We start from the raw sequence: 24,992 nt of genomic DNA on the forward strand, positions 1-24,992 counted from the left end.
TTTTTCGGCAAAATATACCTCCGCTAGCTATCGCTTGCTAAACCCCAGAATTAAATGCTTTTGCAGTTCATTTCAGATCGCTTGGTTATTGTTAAGTTCTTACACTTTATTTTAATAATAGTTGATGGAATGCTCTTTCTCAAGAGTGCTGGCAACCAGAATTCGTCTAATATAAACTGCTCACACCTAAGCGTCGCTCCTAAATTAAGATTATTATTATTATAGATTAAAAGTAGTACGCCCTTTCTTAAAAATCATTAACCCATCAAAAAGTTAATAACTCTTTAATAACTCTTCTTCTCGTTAAATAATCTGCAGCGATACATGAAATTAAAAGCACATTTTCGTACTTTATGTGCTTATAACTTTTTGGTGTTCAATAATTACAGCCTGAAATACTTATTAATAAAATACTTATCAAAGACGAATCACTAGGGAGGAAGGTGAGATGACTTAAAGATTTATATTAAGATCGGTCGTTACCAAACACCCTATATATTCTAGGGCAATTTAAAGAAATAATAAAACTGCTTAATTTCATGCTAATATATTTTTGCTTTGAAATAGTAATAAGATGAATCATTAAATCAAGGGCTAATAAAACGACCTTTTCAAGATCGCGTCAACATTTGGTAATTAGTTGCCAACATTTGGTGTTTACTGTTAGGGTAATAAAAATTGCGCATCGATAAATCAAGGTCCAATCAAACGACCTTTTAGCTTTCTATAACACGTTTAGCAATTAGTTACTCTTTTTATGAACAATGTGTAACAAATATCATATGAATTACGATATTCAGGGTTAAAATCATGACAAATTAAAGTATCGCAAAATATAATTCAAAAAAAATACGCCCTCTTATTAAAATTTTATTTTTATCCATATTGTACAATAATGATTCGTTCAACCAAAAGTTTTTTTCTGAAATAAACTTGCTCAACTTTCTACTGTATATCGCATATGAACCCGTTTTAGTGAGGTTAATATAACAGAACTCGGTGAAAATGACTAAGAAAAATTTGTTTTCTTAATAATAATTGCTTTAGAGTTAAAATATTATTTTTATTATGAAATTACTGTTAACGTAATTTCTAATGAGTATATTATTTTTTAATCTTTAACAAATTGTTGAACTTTCGTGTAATAATAAAGGGTGTATACATTTTTGACGTCTTGTCAAAAATGAAGTTAGAAAAAACATACAAATTTAGGGACGTCAATTAAAAATAGAAAAGCGAGAAAAAAAATAGAAATGGTATCGAAACCTGGAAAATCATTAACTAGGAAATAGAGACTATTGACATGAAGACTTGTTTGATTGCTGAAAAAATTGAAAAGCGGCTTATTCATAGAAACACCATAGAATTTAATCTGTTTTTCAAACAAATCTTTTTGTTTTGAATTTTCCGTTCCTCGGTATTAGATTTGTCAGTAGATTCGAGAGTATTTTTCCGATTTTGATGACGTTTTTGTTTTTTACATGCATAAATACTAATTTGAGGCCGCTAATGTGTATGCTTATTGCCCTCGTTTTTAACAAGGAGTTTAGAAGTATAAATTAAGGGCAGTATCACACTATTTTGATCATTTAAATCCGTGACAACGGTAAACAAGTATGTGAATGTTTCGAATATGCCATAGTTTTCGTAAAATCTTTAAAATAATTTCTAAATCTTAATAATTTTCAAATTTTTATAATTTAATGTTTGCATTTATTATCAAATAATAAAAAAATGAATATGCATAATGGGTTTAAATTTAGCACTAATCAAAACTAGTAAAACCACAATGGTCAGTGATTAAGTCTGTCAAAGTGAAGAACCGGGATTCAATCCCTAGTGGCGGCGTGAAACATACCCAGCTTCAGATGGATGAGTACCAGTTTGTCTACGAAGTAAAGGTGGCCTATGCCCTATCCTAACCACATAGCCATAATCATGCCGTTGGTAACGAAATTGTGAAGCTTTAGCATCTATGTTGCGGGAATGCTTTTTTTAAACCAGCATTAGTTAATAAAAATAAAAGCTGAAGTAATAATTTAAGACTACTATTAAAATTAACATGTATAGTATGAAAATATAATTTTTTTCCTTCTTACATTAAAGTCGTAGAGAAATCTATTAATTTAATAAAAATATGAAAAGAGTTTATTTAATTTAAAAGTCTAGATATAGTTCCTAAATATTGATCTATAATTATGTATACAAGTTTTTCAAGCATTCCAATTAAAATACACATTGTTCTGCAATCACCACTCTTAACATAAAAATTTTGAAACCTTGCCAAAAATGATGTAATTTACGCACATCGAATCTATAACGTGCCATTGGCAATAAAATTTTTTAAAGTCCGGCTTATTTCAAACACGTTTCCAATAATTTCTGTTGATTAGAATAATAAAGAAGAAAAGAAGTGGGTAAAGGATTGTCTCTAATAGAATTACAATTTCAAGACAGGAGAAAATCGTTATTTTTTTGAGTTAATCATCCCCTCAGGCAGCATCAGATATCCTCTTCTATTAAGGACATTTATTAAATTTTTTAATAAAAAAATAAAACATATTCATTTAAATATGTGGTGGTTGGTTGTGTTCAGGACAGGGGCGGATCCAGGAATTTTTCCTGGGAGGGGGGTCATAGACTCAGATTCCTCAGATCCCCCAGACTCAGATAATTTTTAAAAAATATTATTTTTGAAAAAATAAACTAGGGTTTTTAATACTAGTCTTCTCATTTATTTTTTTCATAATGAACAATACATAACTATGACGAATTTCGTTTTAATCTTTTGGATTATGATTCTTGAGACAGTCAAGAACATAATTAGATGGGGGGGGGAATCGATTTTTCCGACCTTCCTAGGTGCGTATGCCCCTTTAAATAATTTTTAAAATATTTTATTTCTTTTTACGATTTAGTTGAGTCGCCGCAAATATTTTTAAAAAAATTATATTGAGCTCTAAAGATGCCCCATTGTTGGAGACTTCCTGCCTTCCATTAGAAAAATCCTAGCATCACCCTCTATTTTAATTATTATTTTTCTTACTGTATTCTAAATGCATGACTTTTGTTTAGAGATCGCTGAAATAGATCTTTAAAATATATTGCCACATAGATCTTCAATATGAAATATATTGCCTAAAATGCAAATATATATTGATTTAAAAGTTAGCAGAATAGAATTAGCTTTTAACTGCTTATCAGAATAACTATTATAGTAAAAACTATGTATACGACAGGGTGCTTAGCTTTTTTAAGAAGTGCTCTTTTTCCATTGTCGTTTTTTAAAAGCCCTTAAAGGTGCTTTTTTCATGGGGTATTTTTAAAGTGCTTAATTTTTCCCCTTTTTCAAAATTAGTTTTTTTCCTTTACTATGTTGATTTTCATTTCGAATTATACAAAAAGACACAGTTCACATTGTTCTATACAACGTTTTCACAATTAATTCAACCCCTATCTATTTTGGCGTATTGTCAGTCCGTAGCGAATGAAAACGCCATTCGTTTTACATGATTCAAAATTTTATGATTTTGGACAATTGTCAAAAACAATGCAAAAAGTTTTTTTTTTGACATGACGGTTAAAACAAGATAAAACCGCCAATTGTCAAAAACTTTTCAGCTCTGCCTGATTATGATATTTTTTTAAAGTGCTTAAAAATATTTTTTGAGAGCTCGAAAAGTGCTTAAAAGGTGCTTATTTTTTGTTGAATAATTTGGCTACTGAGCCTGTCTAAGAATGTGATAAATATGTATTTTTGGTATTGAATTTTATATTGGTATCACATATCCATTGTAGCCAAACTTCAGAACGGTTGCAGCTGTAGTTATACAAATGGTGCCTATGTATAATAAAGTGGCTGTGCGCTAAAAGATGCGATTGCTTACAACAGCCCCACCTGGTGAAATATTGCAGTGTTAGCATTCCTATCACGAAAGCGTTACAATAAGGGAGGAAATAATCTATAAAGTGTATTGATTTTAAAAGAATATACACTTTGTAAACATCAACGCATTAAAAAAAGAAAATGCATATTTATGTTTCACACTTTAAACAATGGGACGTAATGAGACGATCTAGGGGAAAATGTCTAGTTAACTAACAGACTCATTTATTTCTAATGAATAACGCAAAAAGAAGTTTTAGACATCGAAAATAAAGGTTTGTCGCAAAATTGAGCGTTTATTTTTGAAAGTGGTAGGTCCATTTGAAGCTAAAGAACCTGTTGTTTATTTATTCTCTTACGATTTTAATAATCACAGCTGCGTTTTGATGTTTCATCAAATTATAGTGTTAAAAACATCATCCAAATAGATTAATCTTTATCAAAGACTAACCCTTAGAAAATGGAGAGAAAAAAATAATTTGAAAAAATGGACTTATTCCGCTTTTAAAAATAATGACACATTTATTTTTCTGTTTGAAAATAACTATAATGTAATAAATCTAATAAATAATAATATAGAAAATGTTGTTCATTGTTTTAAAAGTTCTTTACTTACTTACTTATCCTCTACGTGCCTTGGGCACTTAAGGCCTCTAGCATATCCCTCCAACGCCTCCTGTCTTTAGCAATAGATCTTGCTTCCTCCCAGCCAGATATTCCACATTCTTTTAATTCGCCCAAAAACATGCGCTGGATGGTAAATCTGGGTCTTCCTCTTGTTCTCTTACCATCAGGGGCCCATGTAAGCGCAACAGATGAAATTTTTTCTTTGGGCATTCTAAGGATATGTCCGAGCCAGCTCCATCTTCGTTTAAAAGTTCTTTGTTAGCATTAAATTCAACAAGGTATGTATTTGTGTTAAATCAATCTAAGACTTTTTAATTCAATTTTATCTCCAATATCTCATTTCGTTTTTGAGATAGAAATGTTAACTCCAAGTTTTTTCAGCATTTAGATATAGAGCTTTGCACATTACCTCTTTGTTATGTATAGTCACTTTACAATACATAGACACCACTTTTGCTTCAGTAAGTACCTTGCATATTACTTAAAATTAATTAAATATTATATTTTAACAGAATGTAAATTTCATTTAACACTTAAAACTGCTTAGCATACCAAATTAGCATTTGAAATTGTAAAACAATCTTCAACTATATTATCATTACTTTTTTTAGGAGAGTCCCACATCCTTATATAATTCAGTCAGCAATCCAGGTAGTATCAATGATTTCACATTGTATTCAACACCATCTTTGCCAAATATATCATTGGGGACACCTCCTGTACCTACATCTGCTGTAAGTTTATTTTGGAACTGTTATAGGAAAATATATTTTGTTCTAAAAAAATACTTAGAATTTTATCTTTCTCTTGCTTGCGAATTATTTATTTCTCCTATGTTAAAAATGCTGCCGGAAAAAAAATTTCCCTTTTTGTTTGACATTTTAAACTCAATGCTTTTATAAATATCTTATGAAATCTAGCTTCAGTCACAATTTTGAAAGTTCTTGTGTTTTAGAAGAATAAATCGATAATTAAAAGTATGAAGCATTTTTTTAACATTGAATTATTATATATTACCAAGTTTTACTTTGGCACAAATTTTACTGTTTGAATGCTTGAATACACAACTTTTAAGTGAAGGAATTTCAAGCTTTTGATATTTAAAAATTCTCAATATACGAAGTTTTCCATGATCCTCTTAATAAGCATTTTTAGAATTGCTTTCCTAAAATGAAGTTCAAAAAATTGCATACATTACCGGATGCTAATTAATATATAAACTAGAAATAAAAACACTATATAACAAATCACTATTGAGAGCATTGAAACCTGTTTGATTGCCAGCGGAAACAGTGGATTTGAAAAAAAAGTTTTTCGGCCTGCTTTCTTCAGTAGTAATTCGATGATTTCAATTTTTGCAACATCCTTTGCATTTGTAGACATAAATAATTATGCCTCTTAAATAAATTGGGGCTCATATTTTTAATGTAATGCTTCCTTCAAATATCTGTGACGTGCATTCTAGTACAGGTTACATTTATTATGTCAAAATGATATCTTATTGTTTAAGCGTTTAGAAATGAAATGAAATAATCAATGATTCTTATTAGAATTTATGTTGCAATCCTTATTCTTCTTTTATTCTTGGAAATTCTGAGCAAGTGAAGCAACTTCTCCTAAAAAAGAAATTATCTAAATCTTAAATTTCTTTACTGACTTTTATATAGAAATGCCATTTTTAATGCATCGAAAAATGAACGGAAAAATAATATACACCAATACTTATAGCGTACCCTCTAAGTTCTTTAGGCGCTAAGTTGTAAACACCCTCATTACTTGACCCTTTGCTTACGGTAAACTACGTTGTACCATCGCATGTGGTCCACATGTTGTACCAGCGGTAAGCAAAGGGTTAAAGAGGTCAAGAGTACACAGTTCTTGTTCATTTCTGTAAAACTCTCACTTTAGGCATATGTATCTTCGGCTAAGGGCAATGGTGAATTAAATTTTAAGTTAATTTAAATAATTAGCTTTCTTTCAATTTTATTTTAAAGCAACTTCTCTTTTTATCATATTCTATACTGAATCTTGAATATTTTTTATCGACTCTACAGGAAATTGGTAAAAGTGCTGTACCAGCTGGTTCTGAAGTACAGGAAAGAGATATTTCCACCATAAGACTAGGAATGCCTCTTGCATCAAATGTCTTACAGTCTTTAACATATTACCCAGCATTACCGGGTATACTCTCTAATTCTTAAAAATCTAGTTGTCCAAGTAGCAATTATTCATGCAATTTTTTTAAACGTAATAAATTTTTAATTTTATGTCAAATTGAAAAGATATCAGCTTCAAACTATTGCTTTGTTTTACAATAACTTTGATTCTTTGTTAACATAAAGGCAAAAATACTTCGTTGAAATCGATATATAGTATATGTTTAAATTATAATAAATATATTAATGTACGTGAAAATTTCTATATTTCTTTTAATTTTTTTTGTTGAATTTAATCTGTTTATAATTCTCGCATAAATAAAAATACATTAATAAATTTAATTTATTATTTATAAATGCTTTAATATACAGCATGTTACAAAATGTGACTCACAAATTCATAGGGGTGATATTAGATATGAAAAGGATAAAAACGTAACGCAGAACAAGGGATTACCAGCCACGTTAAGAGGGAAATGGGATTTTACAGTCTACAACGACATAAAAACGATTCTCGAATGTACATGGAGATGACACCTATGCACAAGCCAGATTACACAGGTAAGTTTGTATAATCACTGGATTAAATATAACTTAGTTCATGGTTCATAGCGTTTTTAAAAAGACCTTAAAAGTGCTTATTTTCGTTTTTTAAAAGCCCTTACTTAATTTTCACTTTTCGAAAATGAGATTTTTTTTACCTTGCCGAGTTTCGCTGTGTATCATGCAAAAGTGTGGTTTTCACGTTGTTCTATTCAGCGTTTTCACAATTAACTCAACCACAATCCATTTCCCATAACGTATAATAGCGCCAAACATATTTGATGAAATACTTGGGACTGACTACTGAGTTGGGTTTGATCAGATTCTTGCACTCCCAAATGCAACTCAGCTGCAAGATATTCTCAATTTCAGGCTTTATTTTACGCCCTCTGAAAAGTTCTTTGTCAGTAACTAGTAATTTTATCATGATCATATAAAGTCTTTGAAATTTATTTTGCATTTTGTTAATGTAATAGTGCTTAAACTTTTTTTGAATGCTTAAAAAGTACTTTAAAGGTGCTTATTTTTTGTTGAGATATTTTAATGAACTGGAATGTATTTCAATCTGTTAGTTTCATAAGTTTATTAAACAATCTACCTCAATTTCAATTCTAGAACCATTCAAAGACCTCTTGGGAGAACACAGTCAGCTCCACTACCTCTTGATCATCCAATGCTACAATCACAAGCCATACTTTTATCACCTCAACAAAATGAACAATATGCTCGAGAAAAGAGACTCTGTGAGCAGCAGCAACATAATCTACTCAAACAAGTAAGAGGTCTTCTGATTGATTTAATTTGCAACTTCAAGAATTAAAATATTTTTTGTCTAAAACTTTTGTACATTCCGTATCAGTTTTTTTTATTTTTAGTTCCAAAATAAATACTTTTGGAACTTTTTAAAATTGATCTTCTTTTTCTAAGTAGGATCTAACTTGAATTTATAAAATATATACTAATATTAACAGGTTATGGAATATCAAGAAAGAAAAAAAATGCTTTTGATGCTTTTCTTTTCTTCAAAATAGTTAAATTTTTAAGAGTGAAGTTTTTATGTCGTTATCCCTCTCTAAATAAAGAAATCATTTCTAAATTATTTCTGTTCCAAACTTAGATTGGTCATCCGTCCTCATCACGCTGTTGCTATTCAGTCTCAATTACACAATATTTCTCTGTATACACTCAACTGCTAATTACAACGCAGGAGCTATGTATGATCTTAATGTAACTGTCATGGCCAGCGATCAAAATCCAGTTAACTTAATACAGCTCTCCAGTCTATACACAAAACAGCAATGAATCAACTAGTGGAATTGTTCATCGATTCTATCACAGATAAAATTCTGAAGGGGTAATGTAGTGTGTCTACCACTACAATTATTTAATTCCAGTTCACTAGTATATAAGACATGTTAACTCAATTCTATGTTGGGACACCTTTTCATGGATGAAAGTTGACATTGTCGATAACATTTGTCTTTATGTAGTATATATATAGATAAAAATGTTATAATGATTTAAAATTATACTCCATACAGAACACATTGGTATATAAAGAATGGGAATATTTTGTATGTAATCTGTCACCTCAATTACAATTTCCAAGGGGTCAAATGATTTTGAACTTGCACTTCGTTTTCAAAAAAATGTAGAGGTTGGTTACGAGCGATACCCTTTGAGTTGGTCCCCCTTTCTCCTTTTTTTTCAGTTTCTTGTGGGCCACTACTTGTTGAAAATTGTCAAGACTTGGCGATTTTTCTTCCATTGATCACGATACAGAAATCTTTCCCAAAAAATTATTGATAAATACTCTAGATGCAAAACCTCCTGCTTTTAATACAAAGCATGAAGAATGCATCTGCTGTATTAAAAAATTTTGTAAAAAGCTTAGTAATGAGAGCATATTCCTATTGAAGCTAATTGATATGTTTAATTCATAATTTTTCCGGTTTCACAACTAGATGACTCCAATGTTTCTATTATTTAACTTCATGAATTGAAAACAAATAAAAAAAAATTTTATAATTAAAGAAATACATACTTCAATATATGTGTGTAAAAAAAAACTGACTTTAGTTGATCATTTATAGGTATCTACATCAGGCATCAATTTGGGAAAGCCTCTGTCTCGAACCTCTTGTTGCTCTTAGTCCGATTGGAAGTCGTCAGGAAACGCCTTCTCCTCATCAGGTGCAAACCTCTTTCTTCAAAGAATAACTTTATAAAAATTATATTAAAAACATTCTGGCTACTGCAGAGTAATACTTAAAAGAAAGAAAAACAAGCTATTGAAATCAGATGAATTATTAACAAATTAGATCAAGGATGGATTAAAATTATAAAAAACCTTGGTTATTTAAGATTGAAGCTGAAAGCTGGTTATTAATGAAGGGCAAGTACATTCCAGTAACTCTATTTAAACTGGCTTTTGATGATTTTAATCCCTCCTTCATTCTGATTGACTTTGTAAATGATTTGATTACAAATTTGTTTTTAATCATTTAAGTATTTATTTGCGACGCCTTATTGTTTAATAGTTTGAGCTCTGTTTTTTTTTTAAAAATACCAAATTTAACTTTTTAACAGGTGTTGTGTACGACAGTTTAATGTTAAAACATCAATGTGTTTGTGGTAGCAGTGCTCATCATCCTGAACATGGTGGTCGCCTACAAAGTATATGGGCAAGGTTACAGGAAACCAGTCTTCTTAATAGATGCGAGGTAAGAGGCAATTTCGAATATTAAACAAATCTCATTTATATAAAACAAATAAATACATAATTTTTATTTTTGTCCATTAACATTTTCATAATCTTACAATGCCACATTTTCGTAATTATGCAATTATTTAATGATTCGATGTAAAATTAAATGGTGCAACAAAAACAGATAACCAAATCCCGTGGCTCAAAATAGTCAAAAGATCTCAACTTAATTTTTTGTCATGTTCACAATATTTGCATTTATTTTCATTTGGTGTTCTTAATAGCCTTTGTCTATACTAAACAAATCTTATCATTGCCAAAAATACAAAAGTAAACTCATTGGATATCTAATCAATCAAATTAGCTCAAGAGAAAATTCTAGTGTAGATAAAAATATAAGAAAAGTCTTACCTAAGGAGAATCCACAAATATTAGGAGGTAATATATTAAGAAAGACAAAATGTTCTGTGATAGAACTCAAATAGACTGAGTGTCATAAAAAGTAGATTCCTATGAACAAAATACTAGTCATATTTAAAAAATTGCCTTTATTGAAGAGTTTTGTATTTGGATATTTTGTATTACATTCTAATTATTACAGTTAGCCACATTTTAATTCCTCAAAAGTATCCTTTTAACTTAGAATATAGAAATAAATAGAAAAGTATTAACAAACGTATGCCATTTTTGGGAGGGGGAAATGTAATGATTCATTTTATATATATATATATATTTTAATGCTTCCGTAAACAGTTGCACTTTTGCAAGATGCTGAAGAGCTTAAGCTTTTTTAGCAACTTCGATGAAAAATATGCTAAAGCATTCTTGAACGAAATTTGATACCTATATTTTAAAATATGTTATTTTTATATCTCTAAAATTTTATATCTCGCTATATGATACTTAAACTGTAATGTTAATTTCTTTTAATTATAAGCTAATTATTAAATTACTGCAATGACCAGTCATTTTATAAATAACATTTTCCTTTGCCTAAATGAAATGGAATTGTTGAGGTATGTAATCATATAAATTTTTAATTATTTCAAAAAAGGATGTTATTATGATTTAAAGAAGACTGGAATGAAAGATCATTAGAACTACAGAGGTTATAAGTTTAACAAGCTTACATTAAAAGAATTCAATCACATTGTAAATTTACGAAAGTAGGCAAAATATAGGCAATTACATGTAATTAAATTTCTGTAATACTTAATGACATATATTCTAATTGGAAATATTTTATGTTATAAAATAAATTCATATTCATTCTCAATGTTTAAAAACTTTTAAATGAAAGCTTTTTATTTTATTCTTTCCAGAGAGTCAGATCCAGGAAAGCAACACCTAGAAGAAATCCAGTCTTGTCATAGGTATGCTTTGAAAAAACTTTTAATGTGCATTCTTATAACTTATATTAAATCCTAAATTTACAATTTATTAAAATATTACATTTTATTTTTATTTGCTTGTTTAGTGAATCATATACTCTCTTATTTGGGGCCAATCCTTTGAATCGACCGAAACTTGATTCCAGCAAACTAGGTATTAAAATGGTTTTTGTTTTGATAACAGTTTTATGATTATTCATTCATACAAAGGTTGAAAAAAATTTTTACGTTATATTAAAACTAGATTACAATATATGGTGAAACTAAACAGTTTATTGTTGTAAATACTTTTTTTAACAGTTTTTAAATTTCACCGAGATATACATTAAGTTTAAATTTTAAAATAAAAATTAACCAAATCATCCAATTCTTTTGTCTGTTTCAAGCAATTTCTTGTTCATATTTAACTTTAATTAACTTAACGAGATAAAAAATTGAATGAAAGATGAAACTTAATTATTTAAGCACTGTTTTACTTCTCTAATAACATTCTGTATCGGCAAACTATATGAGTTTAAAATATAAATCTTTTCTTTTTTTAATAAAGAACTACTTAACTTCTAACTGCATTGAAATATATTTCTCAGTTTAAATAGGTATTAAATTAAAGATTTTTAATTTAAGAAACTGAATAATATAATTATTTTATTTAATTAAAATTATTGTTTGTTACCCCTTTAATTTAAAATGGAAATTTTAAAAAAAATTTTAAAATCTAATTTTAATGTAATTTGAAACTTTTCTTTTACTTCAAATGACTTTTATAAGTTTATAATTTAATGATAATAGTAATTAAAAATAAAAGTTTAATATTTAATCAATTGCAGCTGATCTTCCAATGAAGAATTTTGTGATGTTCCCTTGTGGTGGCATTGGTGTAGATTCTGACACAACTTGAAATGATCTACGCACAGCAAGTCCTGCAAGAATGGCTACTGGATGTGTTGTTGAATTGGCCATGAAAGTAGCAACAGATGAAATAGAGGTATTATTAATATCTATATTTTAATGCTTGATAGTTATGCAATACAATGATAAGCTTATTATCAATCATCATACAGAAAAATGTTACTATATAAGTAACCTTGAAAAATTTTTGCTTTTCTACATCTTTTAAATCAACAAATTAATTTGTTCATGACTTCTATAAGAATAATTTTGTTTTTCTTACATTGATTCTTTGCATATTTAATTTCGTTTTCCTTCAAACATTACTTTTTTCCAAGACTAAAGTTTTTAGGGATACTTTAAGTCCCTAAAGGGCAAAGCTTACTGAGGAGTTGAAGACTTTAGCAATAAAATGCAGTAACACAAATAATTTCATCATTACATATTTTAACTAAGGGGAAAAAGCACCAAACCGTTGGTTAAAGCAGTTTGGGGAAAAAGAGTAACAGATTTAACGGTGACAGCACTTTTTAAATGAAATACTTATTTCGATATTTTAAAATAATTTATATAAGAAGCTTCGAAGATCAATTGATGTTTTTCCAAGTATATTTTTTGTTTAGTCTTTTTTACAAGATTTGTACATAAATCTACAAATAGTCTACTTTTTTTTCAATAAAATATTTTATTTATTTGTAGAATGGTTTTGCTATCGTCCGCCCTCCTGGACATCATGCGGAACATCAACAAGCAATGTAAGTTTTTCCTTGAATGCTTTTTATTGAAATATATATGCATATCGTATAATAATAATGTATAAATATATAAATACATAAAATATATAAAAACATATAAAACATATAAAAATATATAAAACATAAATATATAAATTTATAAAAAATATAATAATATATAAATTACAATAAAAATATATTTTAACAGAAATAAATTGCATTTATCTTTAACCAAAATCAATTGTATTTATCTTTAACCAAAATGCATTTATATGCATTATGCATAATGCATTATGCATTTATATGCAGATATCTAATTAACCTGTTGCAATATTACAGTCATCACACTAACAAAGATAATTTATCGTGGTACAAATTTTCTATACAATAAAATAACCTTTAATATTTATAATTATTTTAAAATTATTGTCTATTATTCATGTCTATTATTGTCTATTATTATTCATGAAAGTATCAGAAAGAGTACCAGAGAGAGAGAAAAGTATCAGAGTGATAAAAAAAAAGTTATGCCATGCATGAAAAATCAAGAGTTTGGTCTCTAACGTAAAAACAAATGCTATTAAAATAAAGGGATAATTCATAAATTAAAATTATAAAGGGAATATAATTTGAATTTAAGTGGGAATAAATAAATTAGGGGGATTAGGGTAAGAGAGCAATTCTCATTTTCACATGGAGCCTTCTATTCAAGACAGGAAAAACAGTGGGATTGTTTCATGAAAAGAATTTTTTACAGAAATGTTTCTCAAACTTTCTAGGAAATAAAAAAAAGGCAATTTCATACAAGACTATGACTTCAACTAGAAATATAGTAATTGTCAAGAAATTCTAGATACTGGTGGACTTTTTAAAAATAGCTTATATTAATCTTGAAATACTTTACTTTGTAAATAGTTTTGAGAGTTCATCATGTTTTGGTTCATGCACTTTTTTTATCCAGTATGTAACTACAGAAATAATTTTTAAATTTAACAAAAGTGATTAATGCCCTCATAAAAAGTTCAAAAATGTATTGCAATATTTTAATTAGTTTATCAATCTATTTTCAATGTTTTACTAAATTTAAATATACTCAAAACTGTCTAGGATATATTTGTGGAAATTGTTTTAATATTTTCTTTCACAAAGCTAAAGCATTTTTAAAAAAGCTATAGCCTAGTTATAGCCTTTTTAAAAAATAAATAAATAACAGTAAATAAGACATTTTCATTTACATTGCCCTTCAAAATTTTTAATATATTTCTATATTATTAAAGCAGAATGAAACTTCTCTATAAACTAAGATTAAATTTTTACACCAACATTCTTTAATATTACAGGGGTTACTGCTTCTTTAATTCTGTGGCAATTGCAGCGAAACAGCTAAGAGAAAAGCTGAAGCTTGAGAAGATACTCATTCTTGATTGGGTAAGATTTGTTTGTTAAACTAATGTTTTAGAAAAATATCTTTGTTGTGCTTATTTTAACAAGAAAAGTGAAACATCCAGGAAAGATCACCTCTATCTAGCGACCGCATCTATTTATGACCACTTTTGGGAATCTGAAATTATCGACAGTTTATTCAAGCTGCTCATCATTCAGCGATAAACTTTATTGGTTTTTATAACATATGAGTTTACATAACATATGAGTAAAGCCCGAATTTTGATGAGATCGGCATTTTTTTTATTTTTCTTTACATTTTTATTTTACTTTATAACCGTCGTTGAACAGCTGACCCAAGTTTGCGTTTGCGACTACTGATGTTCAATTCCGTAGCCTTAAAGTTTTGAACCCAATCCGGAAACTAAGGGAACTTCTGGCTCAAGTATTGGGTGAAATGTGTCGTCGCGGAGGACTTTTTGATAGAACTAACCCGCATTTGCGTTACATGGAGAGGAAAACCATGAACACCTCCCACGGTTAACTTAACGGGTAGGGGACTCAAATCCATGATTCGTCTACCACTGATGATTTTTCACGTCAGCACTGTGGCCGGAGTTCGTATCAACCGGCCATCACTGGGATTCGGAAGCGGTTCACCTCATTGGAAGGCGAACTCTCTATCCCCTGAGCTTCCATGACTCTTTCGAAAAGTAATGTTATTAATGACATTTTTACCACGATTATTGCATTGGATATTGGATATATTGAGCGAAGTATTGATCGAAATCAAGTATTGAGCGAAATTTGCCTTCGTAGAGGACATTTTGAGGGAACTAACCCGCATTTGCATTACATGGCCAGGAAAGCCACAAAAACATTCCACGGTTAGCCAGACGCGAGCGACCACTGAGAATATTTTAAGCCAGCACTGTGGTTGGCGCAAGCTGGACCCGAAACTTGTATCGACCTACCATCGCTGAGATTCGAACCCAGTTTACCTCATTAGAAGGCGAACGCTCTATCCCCTGAGCTATCACGAGCCATGTTTTGCGTTTTTAGACACTTCTGCTAGTTCAGTGCATTTTTTGAAGTTTATTTTCACATTATTACTAGCTCATTTTTACAACATTCACTCTTTTTAAGACCTGTAGACAGTTCTAGTTGCAAATAGTTTAGTGCCTTTATTTATTTACAGTTTGTACAGAAGTACGGTGTGTTTAAAAAAAATGAAAATGTTTGTTTCTAAATTCGATTTTACAGTGCATCATAATAGTTAACTTTTCTTTCGTTATTTTTGAATTAGTGAAAAATGCATCTCATTTCACTTTAATATAAATGTTTGAATACAATTGAAATTTTAAGCTAGATGTATTTCAGATTTAATTCTTGTATTTAACTCTTGTACAAGGCAGAGATGCCAACTTGCTCCGGACAGCAAATATATAATTTAAAGTGGTAGTTTATCAATTGTGATTCTTGGTTTAATTAATTCAATTTAGTTGATTTTTATCCACCACTATTTATAAATAATTCGTAGGCTTATATAACTCACCAAGTTATAGTACTTATGTCATGCTATACCTTTTAAAAAGCAATCAAAAATAGTCAAATATTTTCAAAATTAACTTTGTAATTATTTACCGTTTTTTTAAAATTATTTTGGCGTGTCCGGAGCAGTTGGCATCTCTGACAAGGGATTTTTTAAGTAGGAAAAACTAACTCAAATTTTAAAATTCTAATATTTATATGGGTCTGCCTACCACTTTACTACTTTCGTGAGTAGTTTGTTGGCACTTCTACGTTAAATCATCAGAAAAAAATTGCATCCCTAAAAAACGAAAAAATTTTCCTAAAAAGCACAAGTTCTATCTAATTTCTAACAATAAAAACCACAAGTTTGAATTTTGACTCCATATTTATAGTCTTTTTAATACATCGTTAATCCATACGTTAAACTATTAAAAAAACTGTAAGTAACAATTTTATGGCAAGTGTTAGCTAATATTTGACCTAGAAACTTCAAGTCTGAGTTTTGCCTCGAAACGTTGAACCCTTGTAGACGATTATTAACCTTAAGAAACTCGTTAACCAGGAAGAAAATTGCAACCAAAGTAAAAATCACGGCTAAAATAGCTTTTTCTTAACTTTAAAAAGTAACTAATATTTTGCAACGAAATTTAAGATTTTATCCTGCAATGTTTGCTCCTACGAGGACACTTTCAAAAAAGCTTTTTTGCGCGCTAAAAATTCATTTTCGCCAACTTGACTTTTTGAGTTGACTTAACAGTTTGAGGGCTGTGTTCTCAAATATGCTAATTAATTATTGCAGACGATATTTTAAGTTACAAAATCAGACATAAAAATGCACTTTCTCTGAAATAAAATACCTTTTTTTAACGGATTCGTATTATAGCCGCAGCCCAGGAAATATGGTCCTGATAGTTTGGTCAGGAGAGCGACCCAAATTTTGGACCCTTTAATGTTAATTTCACTTTTTGTATATTTCGCATGTCTCAAAAACTTTTTAAGCGATTTTAAAAAAATTTGCTCACAAATATAAAATTCGTTTTTCCAAGGATAATTCCTAGTAAAATATAAATGTTGGTAAATTTTTAATGTTTTATTTTTCAACTTTACTTATTAATAGTCGGAAATTGAATTGTAAGGTATGCAATTTTTACATCATTTTAAAGGTTGTAATTTTACATGTCAAAACATTTGGGCGAAATCGGGGCTGAATATAGTTCCTGAGAAATCAAATTATAAATATTGGTCTCCTTTTAAACTATTTAGATTTCTCAAGAACTATTTTACCAATTTCTTTTAAATTTTGTATTTTGCTTTGCAAAATTACGTATGATATTATGTATCTAACTATTTAGAATCTTTTCAACTATCATTTAATAAAATAATAAAAAATATCAAATATTTACAAAAATTAAAAATAATAAAAATATTTTTATTTTGGGTGTCAAAAACGCGAATCCGTTGAAAAAAAGGTATGTTTATTCGGAGAAAGCGCGTTTTTATGTCTGATTTCGTAACTTAAAATATTGTCTGCTCTAATTAGTATATTCGAGGTCACCTTCTCTAAAATTGTGTTTGGGTCCTTGACCGTGAAGATCCGATCATTGTGTCAAAAGTTATTCAAAGTAGTCCGTTTTTTTCCAGCAACCCTACTGGATTTTTAGGGAAGACTACTGGAATTCGCGTGATTCTCTCGCTCTCCCGAATAAATTAAAATTTTCTCGTTTTTTTTTTTTTTTTTTTTTTTTTTTTTTTTTTTTTTTTTTACGTTTACTGAAATATCCCTATGTTTAGGGAAATATTTAAAAAAAATCCCTATAAAAGGAAAAATAGTATTTCATTGGATCTGAATAAGGCTGATTGAATCCAATATTATTAAATTGCTTTTGTTTGTAAAATTAACAACAATTCGCCAATATGGTAGGGTCATTCTTTTTTACTATTGAAGTGTAATTCAGAATTTGTCCACTAGAAAACAGAACCGATTTTCACGCAATCCAGGGTATCCAGCGTCTTCCCCCTTCATTTTTCCTTACATTTTTATATTCTTTTTATTTCCTTACATTTGAAATGGCATAATATATTTTTTATAACCGTCATTGAACTGCCGAACTAATTTTTGGGTTTATGACTACTGATGTTCAACTACGTGGCCTTGCAATTTTGAACCAAATCCGGAAGACGAGGGAACTCCTGGATTAAGTGTAGGGAGAAAATTGCCTTCGTGAAGGACTTTTTGATGGAACTAACCCACATTTACGTTACAAGGAGAGGAAGATCACGAGAGCCTTCCACGGTAAGCCTAACGGCAAAGGAACTCTAACCTGTGATCCGTCTACCACTGAGGATATTTTACGTCAGCACTGTTTTCGGTGCAAGCTGGTTGTGGAATTCATATCGACTAGCAGTTGCCGGGATTCGAACCCGGTTCACCTGATTGGAAGGCGAACGCTCTAGCCCTGAGCCATCGCGTCTTAGGGCGTAATATTTAACAAGTTTCTATTTATTATATTTAAGAGTGAAATATTAGTTAGGTATAAAAGTATAGTGTAATACGAATTGTAACGTGAAATGTGCACATTTCTTGGTGTGTTGTACTATTTGGTGGTACTTCAGCAGAGCAGGTTACCGTAACAAAAGAGTTAATATTGCCTTCAAGTTTTGATCCTATTAAAAAACTTATGTGCCCACGATAGATGGAAATCATTAGCCCATTTTAACTTTACAACGCCGAAACAAGTTAGCAAAATTTTAACCTAAAATTCAATTCTGCATTTATGCTTTATTCCATATTCAGGAAATCTTACCTTACCCTCTAAAAAAATAATGTTTAAAAACTTTTAGCCAATTTTTTACTTACAAGCCACAAACTCAAATTTCTCCTTCAAACATTAAGTCATAAAAAAATTAGTAGTCCATTCTCCAAAAAAGGTTACATCCAAAATAAGTATTAGGTATTTTGGTCATAAAGTTGAAGCTTGCCTCCCATTACAAAATAAAACACGGCTATAAAGAGTTTTAGCTTACTTTTGGCTCAGAAAACACGTGATATAAATTAGTCTTTAAATCTAATAATTTGTCTTTTTGTTTCTGTTCCTTAATAGTTACTCAACCTGACAAAAATATGGCGGGAAAAAGATTAAGATTATTTTCACGCAAGGCAAACTAAAAAATTGAATTTTCCTTTCAGACATTTTCCAGTTTTAGGTAAACGTTTTTAACGTTAAGTTTTAAACATTAGGTAACGCCCACAAAATTTTTGCTTAATTTATCAGCCAAAAATTGAAAAATCAATTCAAAGCATATTAAACCATCTCTTCTGGGTTAACATCCTCTAATCGCTTCCTCTTCTAGTTCTTGTTTTTTAACAACTAGTGTTTTTTTTTTTAAATAAGAAGGTCGTGAATTTATTATTTAATTTTTACTTAATTTTGTGATTCGAAATGCTTATTATATCATTACATTTCCTACTTTTTCCCTCTTTTTTAATTAAGACTTGTAACGAATTCCGCATCCAGCTTGCACCAACCACAGTGCTGACGTGAAATATCCTCAGTGGTACACGGATCACGGGTTAGAGTCCTCTTGCGGCCAGGCTAAACATGGGAGGTTCTCATGGGGTTAGTTCCATCAATGCGGGTTAGTTCCATCCAAAAGTCCTAGATAAAGGCAAATTTCTACCCATACTTGATCCAGGAGTTCCATTATCTTATTGATTGGGTTTAAAATTAAAAGTCTATGGAGTTGACTAGCCGTAAACCCAAATTTTGGGTCACCTGTTCAACGACGGTTACAAAATAAAATATAAAGAAATAAAATATTGTTATGTTAACTTTCCTTATAATTAGAGTTCTTGTTGCAAAAGTTTTAATAATGTTACAGCAGAAAAAGCACAATTTCATGTAATTTTTGCATTTTCCAGATAGGATCATTTCCATTCAACAAACAAGGGGTGGATGGCTTTAAGATCAGTGAATAAGCTTATTAAAAACGAGTAAGTATATTAACAGCAGTGACTTTATTTATGGGCAAGTGAATGAATTTATAAATTCATAATGTGTTACTACAGTCAACGACAATTTTTCGTTTATTAAAATAATTTTTAACAAAATTGCAATATATTTAATGCAAAAGTCCTTAAAAATATTTAAATATATGCAGAGCGCCAAACAAATAAATAAACGGACCACCCAGAATAACTTTTGATGAGATCTTCACGTTCTAGAACTTAATCTTAGAGGTTCAAAGTGATTATTTAAAATACGCTAATTAATTAGTTCATACGATATTTAAAGTTACGAAATCCGACACAAAAAGGTATTCTTTTCTATATAAATCGATCTTTTTCAGATGAATCCGAATTTCTGATCCAAAAATTAAGGGAGTAGCTGCAATCTAGGAAACATGGTCCCCATAGTTTGGTCAGAGAGTGGTTCTAAGTTTAAATCCCTTTATTTTAATTTTATTTCTTGTGCATTTCGCCGTAACTCGAAAACTTTTTAAGCTAATTGAAAAAAATTTGAACGCAGCTAAAAAATTAGTTTATCCGAAGTTAATTGCATGCTAAAAAGTATATTTCAATATATATTTATTGTTTTTTTTTATTATACTATTTAATTAGTGTCAAACAACTTTTGTCATGTACAATTTTCGCCATCATTTTAAAGAACATAATTTTACATGGCAAAATGTAAAATTTGAGCGAAATTGGTCGAAGAGTAGTTGAGAAATTGAATTTTAAAAAAGTCGATATTTTAAAATCCGACATATTTTCCAGATTTTGTCTACCGTCTATAATTTGAAGGTCGAATAAAAAAGATATATTCAGAGTGACACTTTGTGTTTTATTTCGTTACCTAAAGTATATTCTGATCTAATTAATTGGCATATCTGAAACCCACTCCTCTCCTCGAACCATTAAGATTCAGTTTTAGATCTTAAAAGATCCGATCATTAGATCAAAAAATATTCAGGTGCTCCTTTTATTTTTTTGAGCTCTGTAAATAAATAATATTTTTGACTTAAACAAGGGTCTCAATATTAGGAAAAGGAAAAATCTTTCATGTGGGCTTACAAAAATCAAATACACCGAAGAGCCATTACATTATGACCACTCTTCATCTATAACAATGGGCTCGCCCAGGTTTTCATGGCTTCTAGCCCAGGAACAATGTTTTTATGGGGCACATTAGGACCCATAATCCTCATAGAACAATCCCTGACGTCTGTAAGCTATTTAAACATAGTTGCAGACCAGGTTCACCAATTTATGGCAACAGTTTTTTCTGCGGGGGATGGTGTTTACCAACAGGATAATGCACCATGTCATAAGGGTCGAATCGTCGAGGAACATTCCAGTGACTTTCAAGTCATGTCTTGGCCCCCAAATTCACCTGACTTTAATCCAATAGAGCATTTGGGGTCCTACTTGGAAAACCAAATTCGTGCTGCCACGCTACCCCCTCGTAATGTGAGGGAATTGCAGGACCAGTTGGTGAGCGCTTGGTACCAGATACCTCAGAATACCTATCAGCACCTTGTGGAATCAATGCCTCGGCGGGTGCTGTCAGTTTTGAGAGCTAAAGGTGGTCCTACATGTTATTAGCAGGGTGGTCATAATGTAATGGCTCTTCGGTGTATAACTGGTAGGCAGCTAAAGTCCATTTTTTTTTACCAATTCAGTAAATAATGAAATTTAATCACCAAGTCGAATAAATGCTAAGACTGATTTTAACTTTTTAACGTAAAAACTCATTTGCTTGGTTACACTTCTTTTAGTTCTTGAAAAGTGCCATTTAACAATGAATTTTGCTTGAAAATGTATTATTTGCTGTTCAAATCCGTTTATTTTTTTAACTAAAAGAAAGAAAAAAATCAGTTAATGTTAGTTTCGTTTTGGTGAAAAAAAACCTTACAATTGAAATTCATTGTTTTATCTTTGCATACAATAAAATAAAGAATTTATTTGTGCGTGTGTATGTATATCTGTATTTGTAATTGCGGGTAAGATTACGAAACCATATTTTGTGCTTTTTACGAAGCTCGATTTTTGATTTTTAAATTCAGAGACATTTAAGAAATGGAATTTTCTCATTGACTTTAGCGGAAGCCTTTGTTATAGTAAGCTATAGACGATTCAGTTTTGTCATATATTTTAAAGATAACACCAGTAGTGTTTGTTAGCTTATAGATCTAATCAAAAAAAACTTGTTTATCGCGCGTTCTGCAATACTTATTTTTCTATTCGTTATGCCAGGTTATCTGAAAGATGAACGTGATCTTGCTTGCATCAGCAGACTACGTCACCTGATTAATATTTTCATGGTTATCTGAAACTACGAGTTTATTTTATTTATAGTTATACTCTTAAAACGGGTTTTAACAAAAATAAATAATTAAAAATCAATGGTAATTGAAATAAAAGGCTAAATTAAGGGAAAAATAGTACAAATTCGTTGAAGAGAAAGTACAATGCCGGAATTATTATGGACGTCAATGATAATTAATTTTGGTAATCGTTACAATTTGAAATAAAAAAATAAGTCATAGGAAAAACTAATCAGAAAATGGTACTAATTCGTTTATAAAAATCGGTTAAATAATATTGATGTCAATGATGCTTACTTATTTTTGGAAATATGTACTAATTGAAATTTAAAAAAATTAGCTATGTACTAAAAATGTAAATTGATGGAGAAAATGTATTCATTCGTTACGGGATACCATAAAATTCTGCCATAACATTTATTGACACCAGTACTTTGCAGTTTTATAAGATGTAAGTACAGGACAAAGTAGCTTGACTTTGGTAAATTTTCACTATCATGAGTTACCAGTATTATGCCAGATAATACTGAAGCCATTGTTTTCAATAGGCAATAGACGATTGAGTTTCTCAAATATTTTAAAGACTTCATCAGTTATGTTTTTTATGTTATGCCTTTAATCAAAAAAGATGTTATTTGCGTGTTCTGTTATTATTAAATATATTTTATTAGTTATGCAAGGTTAACTGATTGATTAACGTAATGATGGTAGCATAAGCAAACTACATCGCAAATTTAATATTTCTAAGGTTATTTGAAACCATCGTGTTTATATTTGTTACCATTTTGAAACGTCTTTTTATAATGGTGCGACGGTAATTGAAATGAAAAATATCAGTTTTGTACTACAAAACAAAATGGAGATATGGATCTATTAGGGGTACTATAAAAGATCGTCTACAAGGACAATCTACGATCGTCTACTAGATGGGCTGCTAAAAATGTGTTTTATTTAACCTAATATGTTGGAGTTGCCAAGAAAAGCAGCAAATCTATACATAAAATTAAATTTAAAATTTGAGTGTCTGTTTGTGTGTCTCTATGCCGTATTTTGGGTATACGGTGAGCAGCTGTAAAAATACGAGATTAAAAATGTATCTAAATAAGTAAGATTATAAGCTTAATTACGAAGCCCGATTTTTGATTTTTTAAAATTACATTTTAAATACAGAGACTTTTAAGAACAAAATTTTCTCATAGACTTAGTGGAAGCCAGTGTTTTAAAATAAGCTGTGGAGGATTTAGTTTCTTCAAATATTTTAAAGATAAATTATAGCTTATTGCTCTAATCATAAAAAAGTTGTTTATTGAGCTTCCAGTTATACTTACTTATATTTTAATTGTTATGACAGGTTATCTGTGTGATTAATGTGAATAAGCAAACTACACCACCAAATTATTATTTCTAAGATTATTTGAAAACAAGCGTTTATTTTGTTTATAATTATGCTTTTAAACCGTGATTTTACAAGACTAAACAATTTAAAATTGAGGCTAATTGAAATAAAAGCTTAAGTTTTGTACTAAAATACAAAATTATTGGAAACATGGAACTAATTCACTGAGGAATAAACATAAAAAGCACTAATTTAATTATGGACGCCAAGAATAACTAATTTTGGCAAATTACTAATTAAAGTACAATAATAAATGTACTAAAAGGCAAAAAAAAAACAGTAGAAATGTCGTTTAAGCGAGCATAAAAAAATTAGCAAACTATTATTGATGTCAAAGATGCTGAATTAATTTTTATAATAAATAATGACATAAAGATATGCTATGTACAGAAAATGTATTTATTTATTACGAGGCACCGTCGGCATGCTATTATTGACATCAATGATACCTATGTTTGGCAATGGTCACTACTGGTATTATGGTAATAGTTGAAGTTTTGATAGATACCAAATATACTTTTATATAGGTACAATGTATTTTAGAGTGCAGATTACAGCAGTGCAGATTTCATTTGGTGCAGATTACAGCTGCAACAATACTGTACATTTTTATAATAGATTTATTATGTGAATAGATATGTCAGATGATGCTGAATAAAGTTAGCCTTTATTTTGAGAGGATTAACTGCTAAAAATCAGCTTTGCTTAAGCTAATAATGTAAACGAAATAAGAGTCAACAAATAATTATAAATAAAAAAAAGCATTGTAATTATTTTAACTTCGTTGTTTACGTCGGTATTTGTGGGAAAATTTTTTGAACTATTTTGCAGTGTTGTTCATTACAGATTTATTGATGCTTTTTTTTTCACCCCATACTGGTAATTAATAAATAAAAGAAGTGCGCAGTTTGATTTTGGGAAGGTTGATAATTTTATTTTTTATCAAGACGCCATTGATATTACTGGCGTATGTTTTTTTTTTAATGTTAGCATATGTTGTACTAAACATTTTAATAACAAATTGATCACAATACCATAAGATCAAGCAAGAAATTAAACGAGGCAGAAATTAAAATCCCCTCACACTTGAACAATAACTGTTTTTATGCTTACAAATTGGTTTACTTTTTGATTTTAAATCTCGAAATATTTGAAATTCTACTTCTTTAAAAGCCAAACCAGCTGGTCCCCGACTAATATTTTATAAAGTTTAAAAACAAGTATTTTAAAACATCAAAATAAATCTCATCCTCAATTTAAGAAGAGCACTTTTCACTATTGACAATTTGAGACAAATTTAACTTTTTTTCCCTAGTGCAGACACGTTAATTGAACTTTTTCCATTAAAATAATTACGCTTTCTTTTTGTTAAGAACTTTAGGTCCTTATTTTCAATTTATGAAAGCATATAACTATACTTTTAC

General features: G+C 29.7%; 2 protein-coding genes across 5 annotated transcripts in view; both read left to right on the forward strand.

The window, feature by feature from the left end:
- LOC147816219 (uncharacterized) overlaps nt 1-9,935 on the forward strand; it is a 48,830-nt gene extending 38,895 nt beyond the window's left edge. Inside the window, exons 5-9 of one of the 3 annotated variants that reach the window (XM_087158393.1) lie at nt 5,125-5,247; nt 6,568-6,694; nt 7,828-7,987; nt 9,306-9,405; nt 9,802-9,935. In XM_087158393.1, coding sequence (XP_087014519.1) covers nt 5,125-5,247; nt 6,568-6,694; nt 7,828-7,987; nt 9,306-9,405; nt 9,802-9,822 — 531 coding nt within the window. In that variant the 3' untranslated portion in view covers nt 9,823-9,935. The remainder of the gene's footprint in view (nt 1-5,124; nt 5,248-6,567; nt 6,695-7,827; nt 7,988-9,305; nt 9,406-9,801) is intronic. The other 2 variants (XM_087158394.1, XM_087158395.1) reach the window with 2 other exon arrangements.
- A 1,461-nt stretch (nt 9,936-11,396) lies between these two features.
- Nucleotides 11,397-24,992, forward strand: part of LOC147816220 (histone deacetylase 9-like) — a 222,705-nt gene continuing 209,109 nt past the window's right edge. For both annotated transcript variants that reach the window (XM_087158396.1, XM_087158397.1), the window contains exons 1-5: nt 11,397-11,464; nt 12,138-12,295; nt 12,898-12,953; nt 14,273-14,360; nt 19,772-19,839. In XM_087158396.1, the coding sequence (XP_087014522.1) occupies nt 12,239-12,295; nt 12,898-12,953; nt 14,273-14,360; nt 19,772-19,839 (269 nt within the window). In that variant the 5' untranslated portion in view covers nt 11,397-11,464; nt 12,138-12,238. The remainder of the gene's footprint in view (nt 11,465-12,137; nt 12,296-12,897; nt 12,954-14,272; nt 14,361-19,771; nt 19,840-24,992) is intronic.

Source organism: Parasteatoda tepidariorum, chromosome 2, assembly GCF_982258835.1.
Source record: "Parasteatoda tepidariorum strain Cologne lab strain chromosome 2, Ptep-v5.0, whole genome shotgun sequence".
In the NCBI taxonomy this organism is placed as follows: domain Eukaryota; kingdom Metazoa; phylum Arthropoda; class Arachnida; order Araneae; family Theridiidae; genus Parasteatoda; species Parasteatoda tepidariorum.